At 42.6% G+C, this 16,792-nt stretch overlaps 1 protein-coding gene across 10 annotated transcripts in view; it reads right to left on the reverse strand.

The window, feature by feature from the left end:
* The window catches only part of garnl3 (GTPase activating Rap/RanGAP domain like 3), a 387,754-nt gene that overhangs the window by 60,366 nt on the left and 310,596 nt on the right, over positions 1-16,792 (reverse strand). For 6 of the 10 annotated variants that reach the window (XM_048558881.2, XM_048558880.2, XM_048558877.2 and 3 more), the window contains 3 exons: positions 13,408-13,512; positions 10,562-10,636; positions 1,098-1,205 (listed from right to left, as the gene is read on the reverse strand). In XM_048558881.2, the coding sequence (XP_048414838.1) occupies positions 1,098-1,205; positions 10,562-10,636; positions 13,408-13,512 (288 nt within the window). The remainder of the gene's footprint in view (positions 1-1,097; positions 1,206-10,561; positions 10,637-13,407; positions 13,513-16,792) is intronic. The other 4 variants (XM_048558883.2, XM_048558886.2, XM_048558884.2 and 1 more) reach the window with 1 other exon arrangement.

A 16,792-nucleotide genomic window follows, 5' to 3' on the forward strand; every position in this document is an offset into this window, starting at 1 on the left:
GATCGAATGTCATTCTTTTACACTAGTATCCAAAGTTCAAACAAGTCACAGAGTCTAAAAGTGTATTTGGAACTCAATATATTGTTGCCTCTTAAACCTGTAGAAAAATTTCAATCCTTTTTGTAAGGAAATGTCACTCTGGAGGACAGCAGGGTTGATTCACATTATTCCAAAGGGTGGGTAGGTCAAAGTTGAGCCCTTGCACTGGGTCATCAAGGGAAAGTCTTTTTCTACATGGCACCAAGACTTTAAACCAATTTATAAAAGACAACATCTCCAATTTAATTACACCCGGTGCAGACAGGAAATCTTCCCCAGATTCATTACTCAATCCAGCAAGAAAAGGGTATATTTAAAACGTTATAATCTCAATAAGCCAAATATGTAAAGGGAATCTTTGTTACATCCAGCTATATTCCATATTATATTTTTTCTCATTAAATGGGATAATGGGGAGGCTTATCACCCTGTTTTTTTGTATATTTATCCTACTCATTTGCTTGCATCTGGAAAATAAGTTTGAAGGTGTTAATATAAAAATACCTATTGAATAAAACCTTAATAATTCATGGAAGGTTCCTTACTCCTATTTTCTCCCTATCTGTATAATCATACAGCCGTGAAGGAGGCCATTCAGCCTTACAAGTTGGTGCAGGAATGCTAGGATAAATCTAAGAAATTACTCTTGCTTCAGTAAGTCAGAATTCAACTGCTCAGTGAAGCATTGGAGTTTATATCCAAAGTTGCATAGGTCAGGTGGACTGGCCATGCTAAATTGCCTAGACTGTCCATGGATGTGCAGTCTAGGTGGATTGGCAACGGGAAAAACAGTGTTACAGGTTTAGGGTAGGGAGGACGGTCTCGGTAGGATGCTGTTTGGACGGTTGGCATAAACTCAATGGGCTGAGTGGCCTTCTCCCACCGTGCGGGGATTCTATGATCCTATGATATTGTGCGTTTCCTGGAAGCAAACATCAAGATAATGGGCAAACAGGTAACTATATTCATAATTTGACGGAACTTAAGCAATCAAGCAAACAGAATGGAGCAAAATATTTTAAACATAACTAAGATTTCTTTTGACAAAAACACTTTACATTGTTCCTTCTTTTTGAGCAAGTAAAAGGCTTTACAGGTACTCCTTCATCCAATGTGCTGCTGGCTGGAAAATGACCCAAGGATCTGGTAAACTCATCCTGGTCATCCTGTTACAATAGAGTGAAAGTTATTGTGTTTTTCATCCCAAAATAAATTCATCATTTGTACTTTTAAACACCCAGTGAGTTACATCTATTCTTACTTACGTAGAATTACATTGATCTCGCAGCACAGAAACAGGCCATTTGGCCCATCTGGTTTTCCCTGGTGATTCTTTCACACACAAGCATTAACTTCTTCGCATGTACATACAAAGGAAATCAAGCCACTGCTAATAAAATGGCCTCTGGCTATGATGCAACTTGACTCATGATTGATAGATTAAAGTAAATTGTAAAGCACACCACACTTGAATCTTTCAGTCCCAGCTTGGATATGGAGACTGAGCCAGAGGGCTGCTGAGATGCAAGCCTTACAACCCTGTTGAACAAAAAAAAGGTATAAAACATAAAGCTGGGTCGATATAGGCCTAATATTGCTGGAGGAGAAATCAGTAGATGCCATTAATGAAGATAAAATTATTTGTGTAATAAAACCACGGGTTGGTAAATGATGGATAGCACTCATATGTGTGAGATGAAGACTGATCCAGTTACTCCATTAAATAATGGCAGCTGGATGACGACAGTGAGGATGGCAGTGAATATATGGATGTTCAAAAGGCAGTCGATAAAGGGCCACATAATAGAGGCTAAAAGAAGAATTGAAGCCCTTGGGAATAAAGGAGCAGTGGTAGCATGCATATAACATTGGCTGCATGACAGAAAGCAGGCAGCAGTGGGGAACAGTCATTTATCAGACTGGAGGGAAGTTTACAGACGTAATCCCAGCAACTAGTAATTAAGACAATTGCTCTTGTTGATATATATTGATGATGCAGACTACAGGGCACAATTTCAAAGTTTGCCCAGAACTTGGAAATGCATGAGAAGGACAGCAGTAGACACCAGTTGTACATAAACAGACTGTGCACGTGGGGAGACACATGGAAGATGAAAGTTAATGCTGACGGCTCCTGAATAAACTGGCAATATTAGCCAGGTGATAACCTTTTAAAAGGAGTGCAGGAACCAATATCTTCAGGGTTCACATGTACAAATCTTTAGAAATGACAAGCTAAGCCACAGGGGAGATGATAGCATTGTGGTTTTGTTGTTGGATTAGTCATCCAGAAACTCAGGAAATGTTTTGATGACCCAGGTTTCAACTCAATACACAACTACAATGAAACAAGTCTAATTATGATCATGAAGCCATCATCATAAAAACCCATCGATTTATCAAATGCATTGAAGGAATAAACTGGACGGACCATCCAGTATTGACCGGGAATGAGAACAGTCCTATCAATTTGGCCGTGTTCTCCCTGCCAACATCTGGGGGTTAGTGCCAAAATCGGGAGAGCTGTCTCCCAGACTAGTCAAACAACAACCTGACAGAGTCGTACTCTCAGAATCATGTCTCACCATATCCCAGGCAACGCCATCACCATCGCTTGGCAAGTCTGGTCCAACAGCAGGGAAGGTCCAGCTGAGATGGGAGCACCATGGTATATAGTTGGGAGGGAGCTGCCCTGGGAGGAGTGTCATAGCATCAGGCCAAACATGGACAAGGAACCCTCCTGCTGATTACCATGTTCCATCTTCCCTCAGCTGATAACTCTGTGCTCCTCCATGTTGAATGACACTTGGAAGAAGCACTGAGGGGTGACAAAGATGCAGAATATACTCTGTGTGATGGATTTCAATGTCCAACACCAAGAGCACAGCAGCAGTACTACTTATCAAGCTGGTTGGGTCCTAAAGGACATAGCTGCCAGATTGGGTCTGCAGCAGTTGGGAAGGGAAGCAACAAGAGAAGAAGGGAAAATACTTGACCTCATCCTTTCCAATCTGCTGGCTGCAGATGCATCTGCCCATTACACTATCGGTAAGGATGACCACCACACAGTCTTTGCAGAGATGAAGTCCCACTTTCACACTGAGAATACTTTTCATTGTGCTGTTGGCACTATCAGTGTGCTAAAGGGGACAGACTTTGCACAGATCTAGCAATTCAAAACTGAGCACCAATGAGTGCTATGGGTCATCAACAGCAGCAGAACTGTACTCCAGCACAATCTGTTAACCTCATGGCCCGGCATATCCCCCACTCAACCATTACCATCAAGCCGGGAGATCATCCCTGGCTCAATGGACAGTGCAAAAGGGCATGCCAGGAGCAGCATCAGGCATACCTGAAGATGACGTATCAACCTGGTGAAGCCACCAAACAGGACTACTTGCATGCCAAGCAGCATAAGCAGCAAGTGATAGAGCTAAGCGATCCCACGATCACTGGATTGGATCTAAGCTCTGTAGTCCTGCCACATCTAGTTGTGAAAGCTGGTGGGCGATTAAACAACTTACCAGAGGATGCGGCTCTATAAATGTCCCCATCCTTGGACAGCATCAGTGGAAGCAATGAGGTTGAAGCATTTACAACAATTTTCAGCCAGAAATGTCGAGGGGATGATCCATGTTGGCATACTCCAGTGATCCCTGGCATTACAGATGCCAGTCTTTGGTCATTTGATTCACTCCATACGATATCAAGGAATATTTGGAGACACCAGATACTGCAAAGGTTTTGTGCCCTGACAACATTCGGTCAATAGTATTGAGACTTGTGTTCCAGAACTTGCTGCTCCCCAGCTAAGCTGTCCCAGTGCAGTTGCAACACTGGCATCTACTCGACAATATGGAAATATGCCCAAGTATCCTGTGGACAGAAGCAGGACACAAAATCCAACATGGCCAATTAGTGCCTAACAGTTTACTTTCAATTGTTTGTGAAATGATAGAGGGGGTGATCAACAGTGCAATTAAACAGCCCTTTCTTAGTAATAACCTGATCGCTGACATTCAGTTTGGGTTCCACCAGGGCCACTCAACTCCTGACTTCACCATAGCCTTTGGTCAAAGGAGCTGAAGTCCAGATGTGAGGAGTGAGTGATAGCCCCTGATATCGAGGCTGCATTTGACTGAGTGTAGCAAGGAACCCTAGCAAGACTAAGAGTTATCGGGAATCAGGGGAATTCGAGTACTACCTGGCACAATCAAATGGTCTGCTTTGTCCTGGATGGTGTCAAGTTCCTTCAGTGTTGTTGGAGCTGCAATCTTTCCAGTCAAGTGAGACGTATTCCATCACACTCCTTGCATGAGGCTTTGATTTCTAGCCTCTGACCTGGTGTTGTAGCTGCAATATTTAAATGGCTACTTCAGTTTCCAGGCAATGGTAACCCCTAGAATGTTGAGAGTGAGGGGACTCATTGATAAAGATGATTGCTAGTCTTAACGGTTAGTTCCAGGATGTATCTATAGGAGCTCCTCAGGGTAGGTATCCTGGGCTCAATCATCTTCAGCAGCTTCATGAGTAACCTTTGCTCTATCACATGGTCAGAACTGGAAATATTCACTGATGATTGCACAATGTTCAGCATAATTTGCAACTCCTCCGATACTGAAGCAATCCATGTCCAAATGCAACAAGATCTGGACAAGATCTGGACAATATCCAAGTTTCAGTTGGTAAGGGGCAAGCAACATTCACGCCACATCTTGCCAGACACGAACCATCTCCAGCAAGAAAGAACCTAACAATCGCCCCTTGAAATTTAAAGCCATTACTATCGCTGCATCTGATGCAGAGGACGTATACTAGAATGATACTGGGAATGACAGACTCTAGTCCTGTGAAGAGAGAGTGCTGTTGTTTCTCCTTGGAATAGAAAAGGTTAAGGAGTTGTTCAAATCTAATTGGATAACTCTTTCAAAGAGCTGACATGGACACAATGGGATGAATGGCATTTTTCTGCAAAGTAAGATTCCATGACTCTGGGTGCCTGACTCTCTCCTCATGTCCTCACCCCATGTTAAGAGATGGCCAGTTAGGTTTGAACTCTAAGTTAATTTTACCACCACCCACTGCCTCCAACAAGTGCATGTGATGTGCTTTAAAAGATAACAAAAAAAATTAAATCACCTGTGCAATAACCTTCTTGACAAATCTTGAGACATTTCATGTGTTTAGTTAGGCGGCACCTTATTATCAGGATTCATGCTGAGTGGGCGACAATGTGTGGGATTTTGTTTTTATTTCTCTACCCTGCTGTTGTAGCCAACATCTCAATGTCATTCTGAAGCAGAAAGTAAATGCCCAAATTACAGGGATTGCCATAGTGTCTTTTGGGACCAGGTTATCGAAGTCTTGGCTTGGTGCCTGCCTTCAATAAGAACTGAAGCCAGTCTCACCACAGCTTCAGGTTAGGTTAGAGACAGTTTCAAGTCAAATTTGGAGACACTATCAGTCAAAATTCTCTGGAGTAAAGAAAATGACTTTCAGAGCGAGGCTCACCGAACACACACATCAACTAATTTGATGGGATTACACATACATTAGAACATTAATCAGTTCGGTTTGTTTTGTTGGCACCAGCCAGCAGCATTTAAGATGCAAATATAAAAAACATTTTAAACAAAACATCCTTACCTTTTCAGATGACCATAACATTTTCAGATGACCATAACATTCTTAAGAAATACTTCTACAAAACCTTTGGTTAAAAATGAAACAGAACATCTCTAATCATTTTACCCTCAAAGAACGTTTCACGCAGAAATAGGTTTGACATGTCACCTCCAGAAAGCTACCATGTGAATGACTGCAAAACACGGCCAATTGAAGTGCTATGTATATGTTGCTAACACACTCAAATGGGAAGGATATTGCTATTCCAGAATAACTTCAGGAGTTCCTGCTGTGGTGTTTGAGATGGAGCACAAAACCCTACAGTGGGGGAATGGTTAGAGCTGCAGGGTGCCCAGGCTTTACCAGACTGATTCCTAGGATGACAGGACTGATATATGGGCACAGATTGGGTTGGTTAGGGTTGTATTTTATGCTGCAGCTGTACATAACTCCGGTGCGGCCGCGCTTGGAGTATTGCATACAGTTCTGGTCACTGTATTATAAGGAGGATGTGGAAGATTTGGAAAGGGTGCAGAGGAGATTTACTCGGATGTCGCCTGGTATGGAGGGAAGGTCTTACAAGGAAAGGCTGAGGGACTTGAGGCTGTTTTCATTAGAGAGAAGAAGGTTGAGAAGTGACTTAATTGAGACATATAAAATAATCAGAGGGTTAGATAGGGTGGATAGGGAGAGCCTTTTTCCTAGGATGGTGACAGCGAGCACGAGGGGGCATAGCTTTAAATTGAGGGGTGTAAGATGTAGGACAGATATCAGAGGTGGTTTCTTTACTCAGTGAGTAGTAAGGGAATGGAACGCTTTGCCTGCAACGCTAGTAGATTCGCCAACTTTAGGTACATTTAAGTCGTCATTGGATAAGCATATGGACGTACATGGAATAGAGTCGGTTAGATGGGCTTCAGATCGGTATGGCAGGTCGGCACAACATCGAGGGCTGAAGGGCCTGTACTGTGCTGTAATGTTCTATGTTCCATGTATTCACTTGAGTTTAGACAAATAAGGGGATGCCATAGATAAACCTATAAGATTCTAACAGGACTAGGTAGGATAGATGCAGGAAGGATACTCCTGATTGTGGGGAAGTCCAGAACCAGGGGTCATAACTTAAGGACAATGAATAAACCTTCCACGATTGAGGTGAGGAGAAATTTTCCTTCACCCAGAGAGTGAGGCACCTATGCAATTCACTACCACAGAAACAGCTCTAGTGGCTAACGGGATCAAAGGATATGGGGCGGGGGGTGGGTGGGTGGGTGTAGAAATGGGGTATTGAGCTCATTGATCAGCCATGATCATACTGAATGGTAGACACACTTGATGGGTTGAATGGCCTACTTCCGTTCCTATCTTCATTGTTAGTATGTTAAATGTGTCACTTAAATTATATTCATCGCAGGTGAGCACACAGAAAATGCTTCAGATCACTGGACCCATTCTAGGAGCGTTTTTAAAATTACCAACTATTGACTGGAATAATTTTAGAGTAAACAGCAAGTAGAGGGAAGAATTTCTAAATGTTTTCAGGAAAGCCTTCTTAATCAGTACATTTTCTGTCCCACCAGAAGGAAGCCAAATATGAAAGAACTGGAGATCAGAAATAAGAACAGAAAGTTCCGTAAAATGTTCAGCAGTTCTGGTAGCATCTGTGGAGACAGAAAGAGAGTTAACATTTAGTGTCCAGTGTGATCCCACTGATGCTGCCAGACCTGCTGAACATTTTCTAGAAATTTCTGTTTTAATTTAGGATCTGATGAGGTGCACCAACTGTGCAGCGTCAAAGAGAGAATATGTGCCTAAGAGTGCATACCATAGGTTATAGTTTAGTGATGGATAAGAGCAAGGAACAATTTAAAAAAGGACGTCTATGTTGGAAGAGAGATACTTCAATGGTGCAAGAAGGCATCTGGGCTCACTAAAATGGAATCAAAGTTTGAACTCAAAAGCTGTAATGGAGTAATGGTGTTCTTGAAGAAAGAAAGCTTAGGTACATACTAAACAGATTCTAACAAGAGGGAAGGGCAGAGAATCACAATGAGGAAGACAATAGAGAGAATGACGAATACAAGGACGGTGGATCATGTGTGCCTGGCAAATTCCCCAAACAAGGATTATGGCAAATACAGGTTGAGAGGGAGAGTGGGAAGAAACTAAGATTCGAGAGGAAGCATGAATAAAATTTGAGTCAACATAATATACAATCCAAAAATCATCCACCAGCATGTATATATTCTAAAGAAGAGGGGTGGAGTATTTGAACGACAATTCTGGTGATATATGCTTAGAGATCAAGGACAGTACTGGATACTAAATGGGCATTTTATATCAGTGTTTGCTAGCGTCATAGGGTCATACAGCATGGAAACAGATCCTTCAGCTCAACTCATCCATGTTGACCAAATTTTCATAAACTGAATAAATTCCTTTTGCCTGTGTTTGGCAAAGTGACAATATGAGTGAAGTTGACTATGAGGATGGATGGAACCTGCTGGAAAGGCTGACTGTTACTGGATCATATGCTCCAGTTGGGTTGCATCCAGGTTTCTAAAGGAAGTGCAATGCTCCAGTGAGCCTCAGTGCAAGCTCAAAGAACTGCACCATATTTTCTGCCTGGGGACCCCGCAGCATCTGGGACCCAGCAACAAGTAATGATTTTGGGGCCTGAGTCCATCCTTCCATGACATTGATTGTTTTTAGCACAGCCGCTCCCAGGCCTATTATCACATTCCATGGGCTGATTTCAGCACATCCTATCCATTCTCTCAGCTCGAATTATGATGTATTCAACCTCTATTCTGTGCTAGCCTACTATCAATAATCTCCAGCACATTTGCCCATCCCTTTCATAACTCAGCTCACCTCTTCCCCCACCGACCCCAACCTTGCCTTCAAAATAAACACCAACTTTTCCTAGCTGCGGTCAGTTCCGATGAAGAGTAACCAGACTCAAAACATTAAGTCTGCATTCTCCTAGAGGTGCTGTCAGACCTGCTGAGTTTCTCCAGCAATTTCTGTTCTTGTTTTGAAAGGAAGTAGCAGTGCGGACAGAGGCAAGCCTTGGCACAACTTTATATTCCCAAGGTATTAAGGAGGTGTCAGAGGGCTAAAGAGCAACAACATGGCTTCTCTTTTTAAGGAAGAATGTGAGGGGTTCTTAGAAACCAAAGATCGGTCATTTTAATATTCATTAGTGAGCAATGTTTTAGAATCAAGAGTCAGGAAAAGAGATTCACAAGTTCTTGAGATTTGTAGGAGTTAGTTAGAGATAGCCAGCATAGATTTCTAAAAGGTAGGTCATAAGTTCGACTTATTGATTAAATGTTTAATGTAGTGACAGATAATGTTGATGAAGGCAACACAAGGAGTGTTGTTAGACACCAAAAACCTGCAGATGCTAGAATCCAAGGGAGACAAACAGGAGGCTGGAAGAACACAGCAAGCCAGGCAGCATCTGGAGGAAAGGAGCAGTCAACGTTCTGAAGAAGGGTTATACCCGAAGGGTTATACTTTCCTCCAGGTCCTTCCTGGTTTGCTGTGTTCTTCCAGCCTCCTGTTTGTCTACAATGGATGTTGTTGAAATGGTTTTAAAGAAATCTTTCGATAAAGGCTCACTTGAACAAGTAGGTAGAAGTGCGATGGGCCAAGTGGTCTCCTGTGCTGTGATGGTTCTGTGATAAAGTACCAACGAGAAGCTGTTTAACAAAATGAAGGCTAACACAATAGGAGAGTCAGTGAAAGCTCAATAAAAAGTTGGCTTAAACACAGGAAGCAATGAGTCACAGTAATTGGCTTTTTCTCCGACTGGATGGAGCTTGTTATCTGAGGGTCAGACAAAGCAAGATCAACTGCTTTTTTTGATATAAAATATATGAATGACTTGGATATTGGAATACAGAATAAAATCTAACAATTCACTATTAATAGTGGAGGTGTGAAAAACTACAAGCCTGTTCCTGACAGACTGTCACAGAATCTAGCTTAGGCTAGCAATGCCCGCAGGCACAGATGGAATTTAATATGGGAAAGTGAGAGGTGATACATTTTAACAAAAGGGAAAGGGAGAGGCAAAATCAACAGCACAGCCCTGAGGAACATACAAAAGCAGAAAGACACACACGTAGATCTTTGGAGGTGGCAGGACGTAATCAGAGAGTGGTCAGCATAGCACATTGGATCATCAGCTTTATAAATGGAGGTGTCAAGTACAAAAGCAGGGAGGTTATGATGAATCTCTGATAAGTTCCGGTTGTCTAGAGACATTGTGTGCAGTTCTGGTCACCAAACTTTCGGAAGGTTGTGAGGATCCTTGAGAGGCTGCGAAAGAGATTTATGAGAATATTTTTGGTGTGAGGGATTTTAGCAACAAGACTGAGTTGGAGCAACAGAGATTTGATAAAGCTGCACAAGATTATGAATGATTTAGATAAGGAATACAAGGAACAGCCATTCCCAGGAGCTGATGGTGCAATGACCGGTTGATACAGATTTAAGGTTTTTGGGCAAGGAATGCAGTGAGGGCACAAAGAAGGATATTTTACACAACAAGGAAGAATATTTTACACAATGGTAAAGATCTGGAATCTGTTACCTGCAATGTTGGCACAAACAAAGATTACGAATGATTTCTAAAAGAAACCGGGGCACCTCGAGAGAAGTAGGTCTACGGGGACAGGTTAGGTGTACAGGGCTGACTGATGGCCATACACAGTCAGCATGGACAAGGTGGGCTGAATAGCTTCCCTTTTTTGCTAGAACGACTCCACAACTTGGAAGTATAACAGATGCTGCATTTTCACTGAATTAAACACAAGACGTTAGCCTAAACTTTGCAGTAGTTTCATTGAAGCATAGAAAGAAGAAAAACAAACAATGTGCTCACCTCTTTCCTGTACAGGCCAGTGGTTACCAAGCTGGTGGGAGCATCTCCTCTAACGATTGTCTTCAGCTTGAGGGCCTGAATAGAAAGAACATTTGTTTTCTAACACTGCATTGTTCTTGGCTGCTGGCAGGGACTGTACCTTAGCCCTGGCAGTCTGACATTTTTACAGTGATCATAGGGGGACTGGGTGAGGGGAAAGCACAGGGAATCACAACATTGATACAGATTACCTTGGCAACCGCCATTATCGTCACATGATATTCAAGTCCAAAGCTGAGTGCTCTGAGGATTTTATTTGTGTAACAGCGGCGTTTGTCAGGCCAATAAAATAAAACAAAGAAGAAAGCAGGGCATCAAATTCCTTTCTTATTCTACTTTGCCCTGCCAGCTGGTTGAATCAATCATCCTGTAAAATTGGTAACGTTTTGCTGCATAATGAATATTGTGAAAAGAGGAGATTGTAAGTCGCAAAGCTGCGTTGCTTTATGCATCAGATCTTCACAAGGGGCAGCAAGTGTGAGCACACTGAGTGGGGAGGCAGTGTGTGTGGAAATCCTCAGTCTTCAACACAGTAATGAGGGGACTAACACTGTGTGGAGACCAGGCACATTCCCCTCACTTTGGAATCAAGAGGTAACTAGGGTGTGTGCAATCCTAGACCAGCCTCATCCACTAACTAGCTGTCCCAGTGTGAGCTGAGGAGCAGAGGTTCTCTCATTCTCTCTCCGACGACACGGGTACACCAAAGGGGCAGCACAGTGGCTCAGTGGTTAGCACTGCAGCCTCACAGCGCCAGGGACCCGAGTTCAAATCCACCCTCGGCCGTCTGTCTATGTGGAGTTTGCACATTCTCCCCGTGTCTGCATGGGTTTTCTCTGGGCGCTCTGGTTTCTTCCCACAGTCCAAAGATATGCAGCTTAGGTGGATTGGCCATGGGAAATGCAGGATTACAAAGATAGAATAAGGAGAAGGGTCTGATTGGGATGCCTTTCAGAGGGTCAGTGTGGACTCAATGGGCCTAATAGCCTGATTCCAAACTGTACAGATTCTATAAATAATTTGTGAAGATTTAAAGAGATAGCTTAAAACATGGGGGGGGGGGGGTGGGCTGCAAAATGGAGGAATAAGCACTTCAATTAAAATAAACTTCAGGGAAAAAAATATGAATTAAGAATGAGCTCCACAAATCCTTTGCTGTGCATCCTTTAAATAAAAAGAAACTACAACTGTGGACCATCCAGTGTGAAACAGCTTCAGGCTACTGAATGCTGCAGGGTCAAGCTTCTCGCGGCAGTTGCTTACACTTGGAACCAGCAAAAAATCCTCACCACGTCTGAAGGCTTTCAAAATCTTCCTACTTGACACCATGATTATAAATGACTTTTGGCAATATTAAGGAATGAATGACTCCTATGAATTCTTATTTGTTACCAAGTATTGGTGTGAATCAGTTAGAATAAGTCAGCACAGTGGATCCTGATTGAATATTCTCCACTTGCCAGAATGAGTGGATCTCCGCAAGAGTATTCAAGATGTTTGGTGCTGTCCAGGACAAAGTAGTTTAGTCGTTCAGTACCTCACCCACTACCTAAAACATTCACTCCCATCACCACTGGTGCACAGTAACAGGGTGTAGCATCTACAAGATACACTGCAGTAACTTACCAAAGCTCCTTGGACAGCACCTTCCATGATCTCGAAGGACCAGGGCAGCAGATACATGGAAACATCACCAGCTGCAAGCTCCCCTCCAAGCCATGCACCATCCTGACTTGGAAATTTATCACCGCTCCCTCTTGATCAGCGGGTGGAGATCCTGAACCTCTCTCTCTAATAGCACTGAGGTGCTCCTACATCTACATGGACTGTATTGGTTCAAGAAGGCAGTTAATTTCACCCTCTCAAAGTCATTTAGGGATAGACAACACATTCTGGCCCAGTCAGTGACACCAACATTCCAGGAATAAATAAAAAACGAAGTGGAGCAGAGATCATGTTAATAGGAGGGGGACCTGAGTGATGTTTCAGAGATCATGGTGTTTTAGGGCAGGCTTGATGATCCAGCTGGTTGGTGCCTGCCTGTCAACTTTGGATGTTCTGACAGCAGGTTGATAACTGGCATCCAGACATACAAGATCTGCTTATGACCACCCAGTCCCTACAGCCACCAGGCTCACTTGTGCTGCCTCACACATTTAACACCTGAATCCGTACACCAATTTGTTTTTGTCTTCTGTGAGCAAAGGCAAGATGAGGTATTACATTTGAAAGTACCTTTGCTATATTGTGATGCAGCAATGTTTCGATATCTTTGATTCAGCATCAATGCATGTCTTACAAAACACCTCAACATCAAATTGGAAGCAGCCATCACCTAATTCACAAGCAGACAAAAATCCAAAAAACCTGCTACACTGGCGCAACACCACGTCAGATATTGTTGCCTCTGTTTAAATGGGTCAGCAACTCTTGCTTTAATGCACTAGCAATGCTTCCAGTTGCTTGCCAGAATTATAGAGTAAACTAATTTTGAAGTTCAGTTGACAAACTGCTGCCATCATACAGTTACCATCTCCCAGCCAGACAAGTAAGAAAAGGCCACACCGAGGTGAACATCGCATTGTCAGATGGTGCTGCTAATTCTGCTCACTGCAGACAAAGTAACCCCATAATAATCTCCATTCTCATCATTTATTTGATTAAATTCCAATTACACTGCAAGGAAAATTAGCAAAGGACATGACTTAGCTCACATGGTGAATGGGTTGAATTAAATAGCGGCCAAAGAAACCAACATTTTACCCAGTTGTTCTGTGTGAACTTCGCATGCCCTGAATCAGACTTACTTGGCCCACTCTGACAAATTCCGCTTGACGTGCTTCCTCTTTTTTCCGGGCCGATTTCGGGGATTCCGGCAGCACATCGCTGAACGACCTCCTATTTAACATATTCTGAGTATATAACACAAGTAAGAATTAAAATCTTGACACAGGTTCACAACTTGCGTACAGTTCTGGTCACCGCATTATAAGAAGGATGTGGAAGCTTTGGAAAAGGTGCAGAGGAGATTTACTAGGATGTTGCCTGGTATGGAGGGAAGGTCTTACGAGGAAAGGCTGAAGGACTTGAGGCTGTTTTTGTTAGAGAGAAGAAGGTTGAGAGGTGACTTAATTGAGACATATAAAATAATCAGAGGGTTAGATAGGGTGGATAGGGAGAGCCTTTTTCCTAGGATGGTGACGGCGAGCACAAGGGGGCATAGCTTTAAATTGAGGGGTGAAAGATATAGGACAGATGTCAGAGGTAGTTTCTTTACTCAGAGAGTAGTAAGGGAATGGAATGCTTTGCCTGCAACGGTAGTAGATTCGCCAACTTTAAGTACATTTAAGTCATCATTGGACAAGCATATGGATGTATGTGGAATAGTGTAGGTTAGATGGGCTTCAGATCGGTATGACAGGTCGGCTCAACAGCAAGGGCCAAAGGGCTTGTACTGTGCTGTAATGTTCTATGTTCTATAACTGTTCTTTCAATTAACTAAGAAGAATAACTGCTAGGATTTCACTACATGCCACTACTGTCCCTCATCTAGGGAAGCTATGGCCTCATATAGTTATGACTGCTTCTTGGAGAATGACTAAATGGCTGCCACGCTAAATATTTCAAAAGGTCCTGACAGCAGAGTCCCATCAGCACATGACTGAGAGTCCTTTCATGTGCCTCATGGACAACAGCAATAGGGTATAAACTAACAAGACAGGGAGCTGGGCCTTTTCAGTCAATCTGCAAAGTTTTATTTATTAATTTGTTACTGGCCTTTGCACACAAGGTTTCAGAATTATTAAAATGATATTTCCCGCAAGCCTCTGTCAACGAGCTTCCCTCTCCTCCAGTGTGCTTTTCTCACAACATGAAGCTTATTACAATTGTCAGCTTTTTGGCCAGTTTAACAACCCATCTAAAAGTGACAAGTTATTTTATAGATGGGTAATTATGTTTTAGTGAAACCGCCTAGCCAGGGTATTCCTCCAAAAGAGACTGGGTAAATGATCTTCCTGCATTGGGTAGAGGGAATTAGCCCTGGCAAGTCTTTATAACTGACAGACAGCCTAAGGTTGAAAGAGTATGAGCTTACTTTGTCATGACATCATAATCAACAGCACATGCAACTACTCGACATTAGACTAATCAGAAAGCAAAGATATGATTGTGTGACCAAAAATGTATTCACTGGTTATACGGTCACCTATTGAAGAAAGGAGACCAAACGGAACACAAGGAGACTATGAGCTAACATTTCTTCTTTTCCAACACTGTTCTACTGTGAATGGTAATAAAGCTCTCCAACTAGACAAAATTTCCAATATGTTCGTTCTTTGCAAAAACACTGATTTTAATATTACAGAGTGGCCTTTGGGATTGAAAATCATCACAATATCAATTTTCCCAATATTTAATTCAGGGACTTTCTGCTCATCCATTGGAAACTAAGGGAGGGTTAACAGAAGAGGTGCTAGTTTTCCATTCAAGGTCAAAACAATGTGACGAAGAACACAGGCGAAAGAATCAGGGCTCAGCATGCAGCTATCAGAGGTAAGACACAAGTAGATGCTGGTAAATTAAATATGTCAACCTCCCACCTCTGCAACACTAGAAATCATAGCATCAGGTCACAAGACGGTTGGAGTCTAACAAAAAGAAGTGCAAGACATATTTCTAAAGAAAAGGACAGGAGAAGCTGGAAGGACAAAACAACGCCAACTGATGCTTCCATTCATTAAAGTTGCACCTAATACCCCCTGCATTGTTTACAAAGATTAAGTGGGCATGGGAGACTGGTCAAGAGATTCTGCTTGTGGGGAAGCAGTGGAGTAGGGGTAATGACGCTGGACTAGTAATTCCTAACCCTCAGCTAATGTTCTGTGGGGCACAGGTTCATATTACACCATGGTGGGTAGTGAAATTTGAATTCAATTTTTTTAAAGAAAAAGCTTGAATAAAATGTTAATCTAATGGTGACTACGTAACCACTGTCGATTGTCAGAAAAAAGCCCTATGCTTTCCTAATTTCCTTCAGGGAAGGAAATATGCCATCCTTAGCTGTTCCGGCTGACATGTAACTCCAGACCCACAGAAATGTGATTAACTCTTAACTGCCTTCTGAGAATGTTGGGATGGGCAATAAATGCTGGCCCAGCCAGCCTCACCCACATCCCACGAAATGAGAGAAAAACCCCATGCTTGGACCTTCCTGGAAAGTGAAAAGTGAAGAATATGAGTGGACTTCAGGTTAGAATGGGAACTTTTATGGTTTCCACAGACAAACTGCCTGCAGAGACTAATACAATAAGGATGGCTAATTAAAGTGCCTTCAGCAAGATGCTGGAGAAATAAACTGGGGAAGTAAGTCCCAGTGAATTTCGCACTGACCTGCAATAATGGGCATTTGGAAAGTGTATGATTTCAGGTCACACAGCGTCTAACATTGTGCAAAGCCACTTAATGCCAATGTCAGGTCGATGAGGACCACCTCAAGCACTCTAAACCCTCCTCCCAACAGACTGTGAACAACTTCCTCAAATCTATTAAGTCTATTGGCAATGTGCAGCCCCCACCCACAAACCCCTATCATTGACCAGGGCACTGAGAAATTGTCCTACTGTATTCTTACTCCGAAAGCCATTATTGGTAAGACCCCATATGGAAAGCTAATCTAGGACACACTGTGGAAGCTGGATTCTGAGGGAAATGATTACTTTATTCCACTACCAGAAAATGAGTTGTAAGAAAGCCCAGTTCAGAAAAGGTCTTTCATATCATCAATCACTTCCTTTAACATGCCATGGACAATCCATTCTATTATGATCCAATTATCACAGAGAGGGTGCTGGCTGCAGAACAACACCTACACACCTCCTCCAACCCCAAACACCCAAAAAATCTGAACATTAAAGAAAACAGGCTTGGTGGAGAGGTTATGGAAAGAGCAAACACATTTCAGCATCATTTTCTTCCAGCTGTTCTTTACCCGGTACAATCCACGAGCATCGAATGCTATGGATTTTGCCGTTTCACAATCAAAACACACTGACCAGGAAGATAAATTGTTGAATGTCATAAGTCTAAAAGCCTCATTTTATCCCCATCTCCCACCAAATAAGAAAGACAAACAATTGATTGTGATTGATCAACGCAGATTATAATTTTACATTGTCCCATCGATGGAATCTT

Source organism: Stegostoma tigrinum, chromosome 29, assembly GCF_030684315.1.
Source record: "Stegostoma tigrinum isolate sSteTig4 chromosome 29, sSteTig4.hap1, whole genome shotgun sequence".
In the NCBI taxonomy this organism is placed as follows: domain Eukaryota; kingdom Metazoa; phylum Chordata; class Chondrichthyes; order Orectolobiformes; family Stegostomatidae; genus Stegostoma; species Stegostoma tigrinum.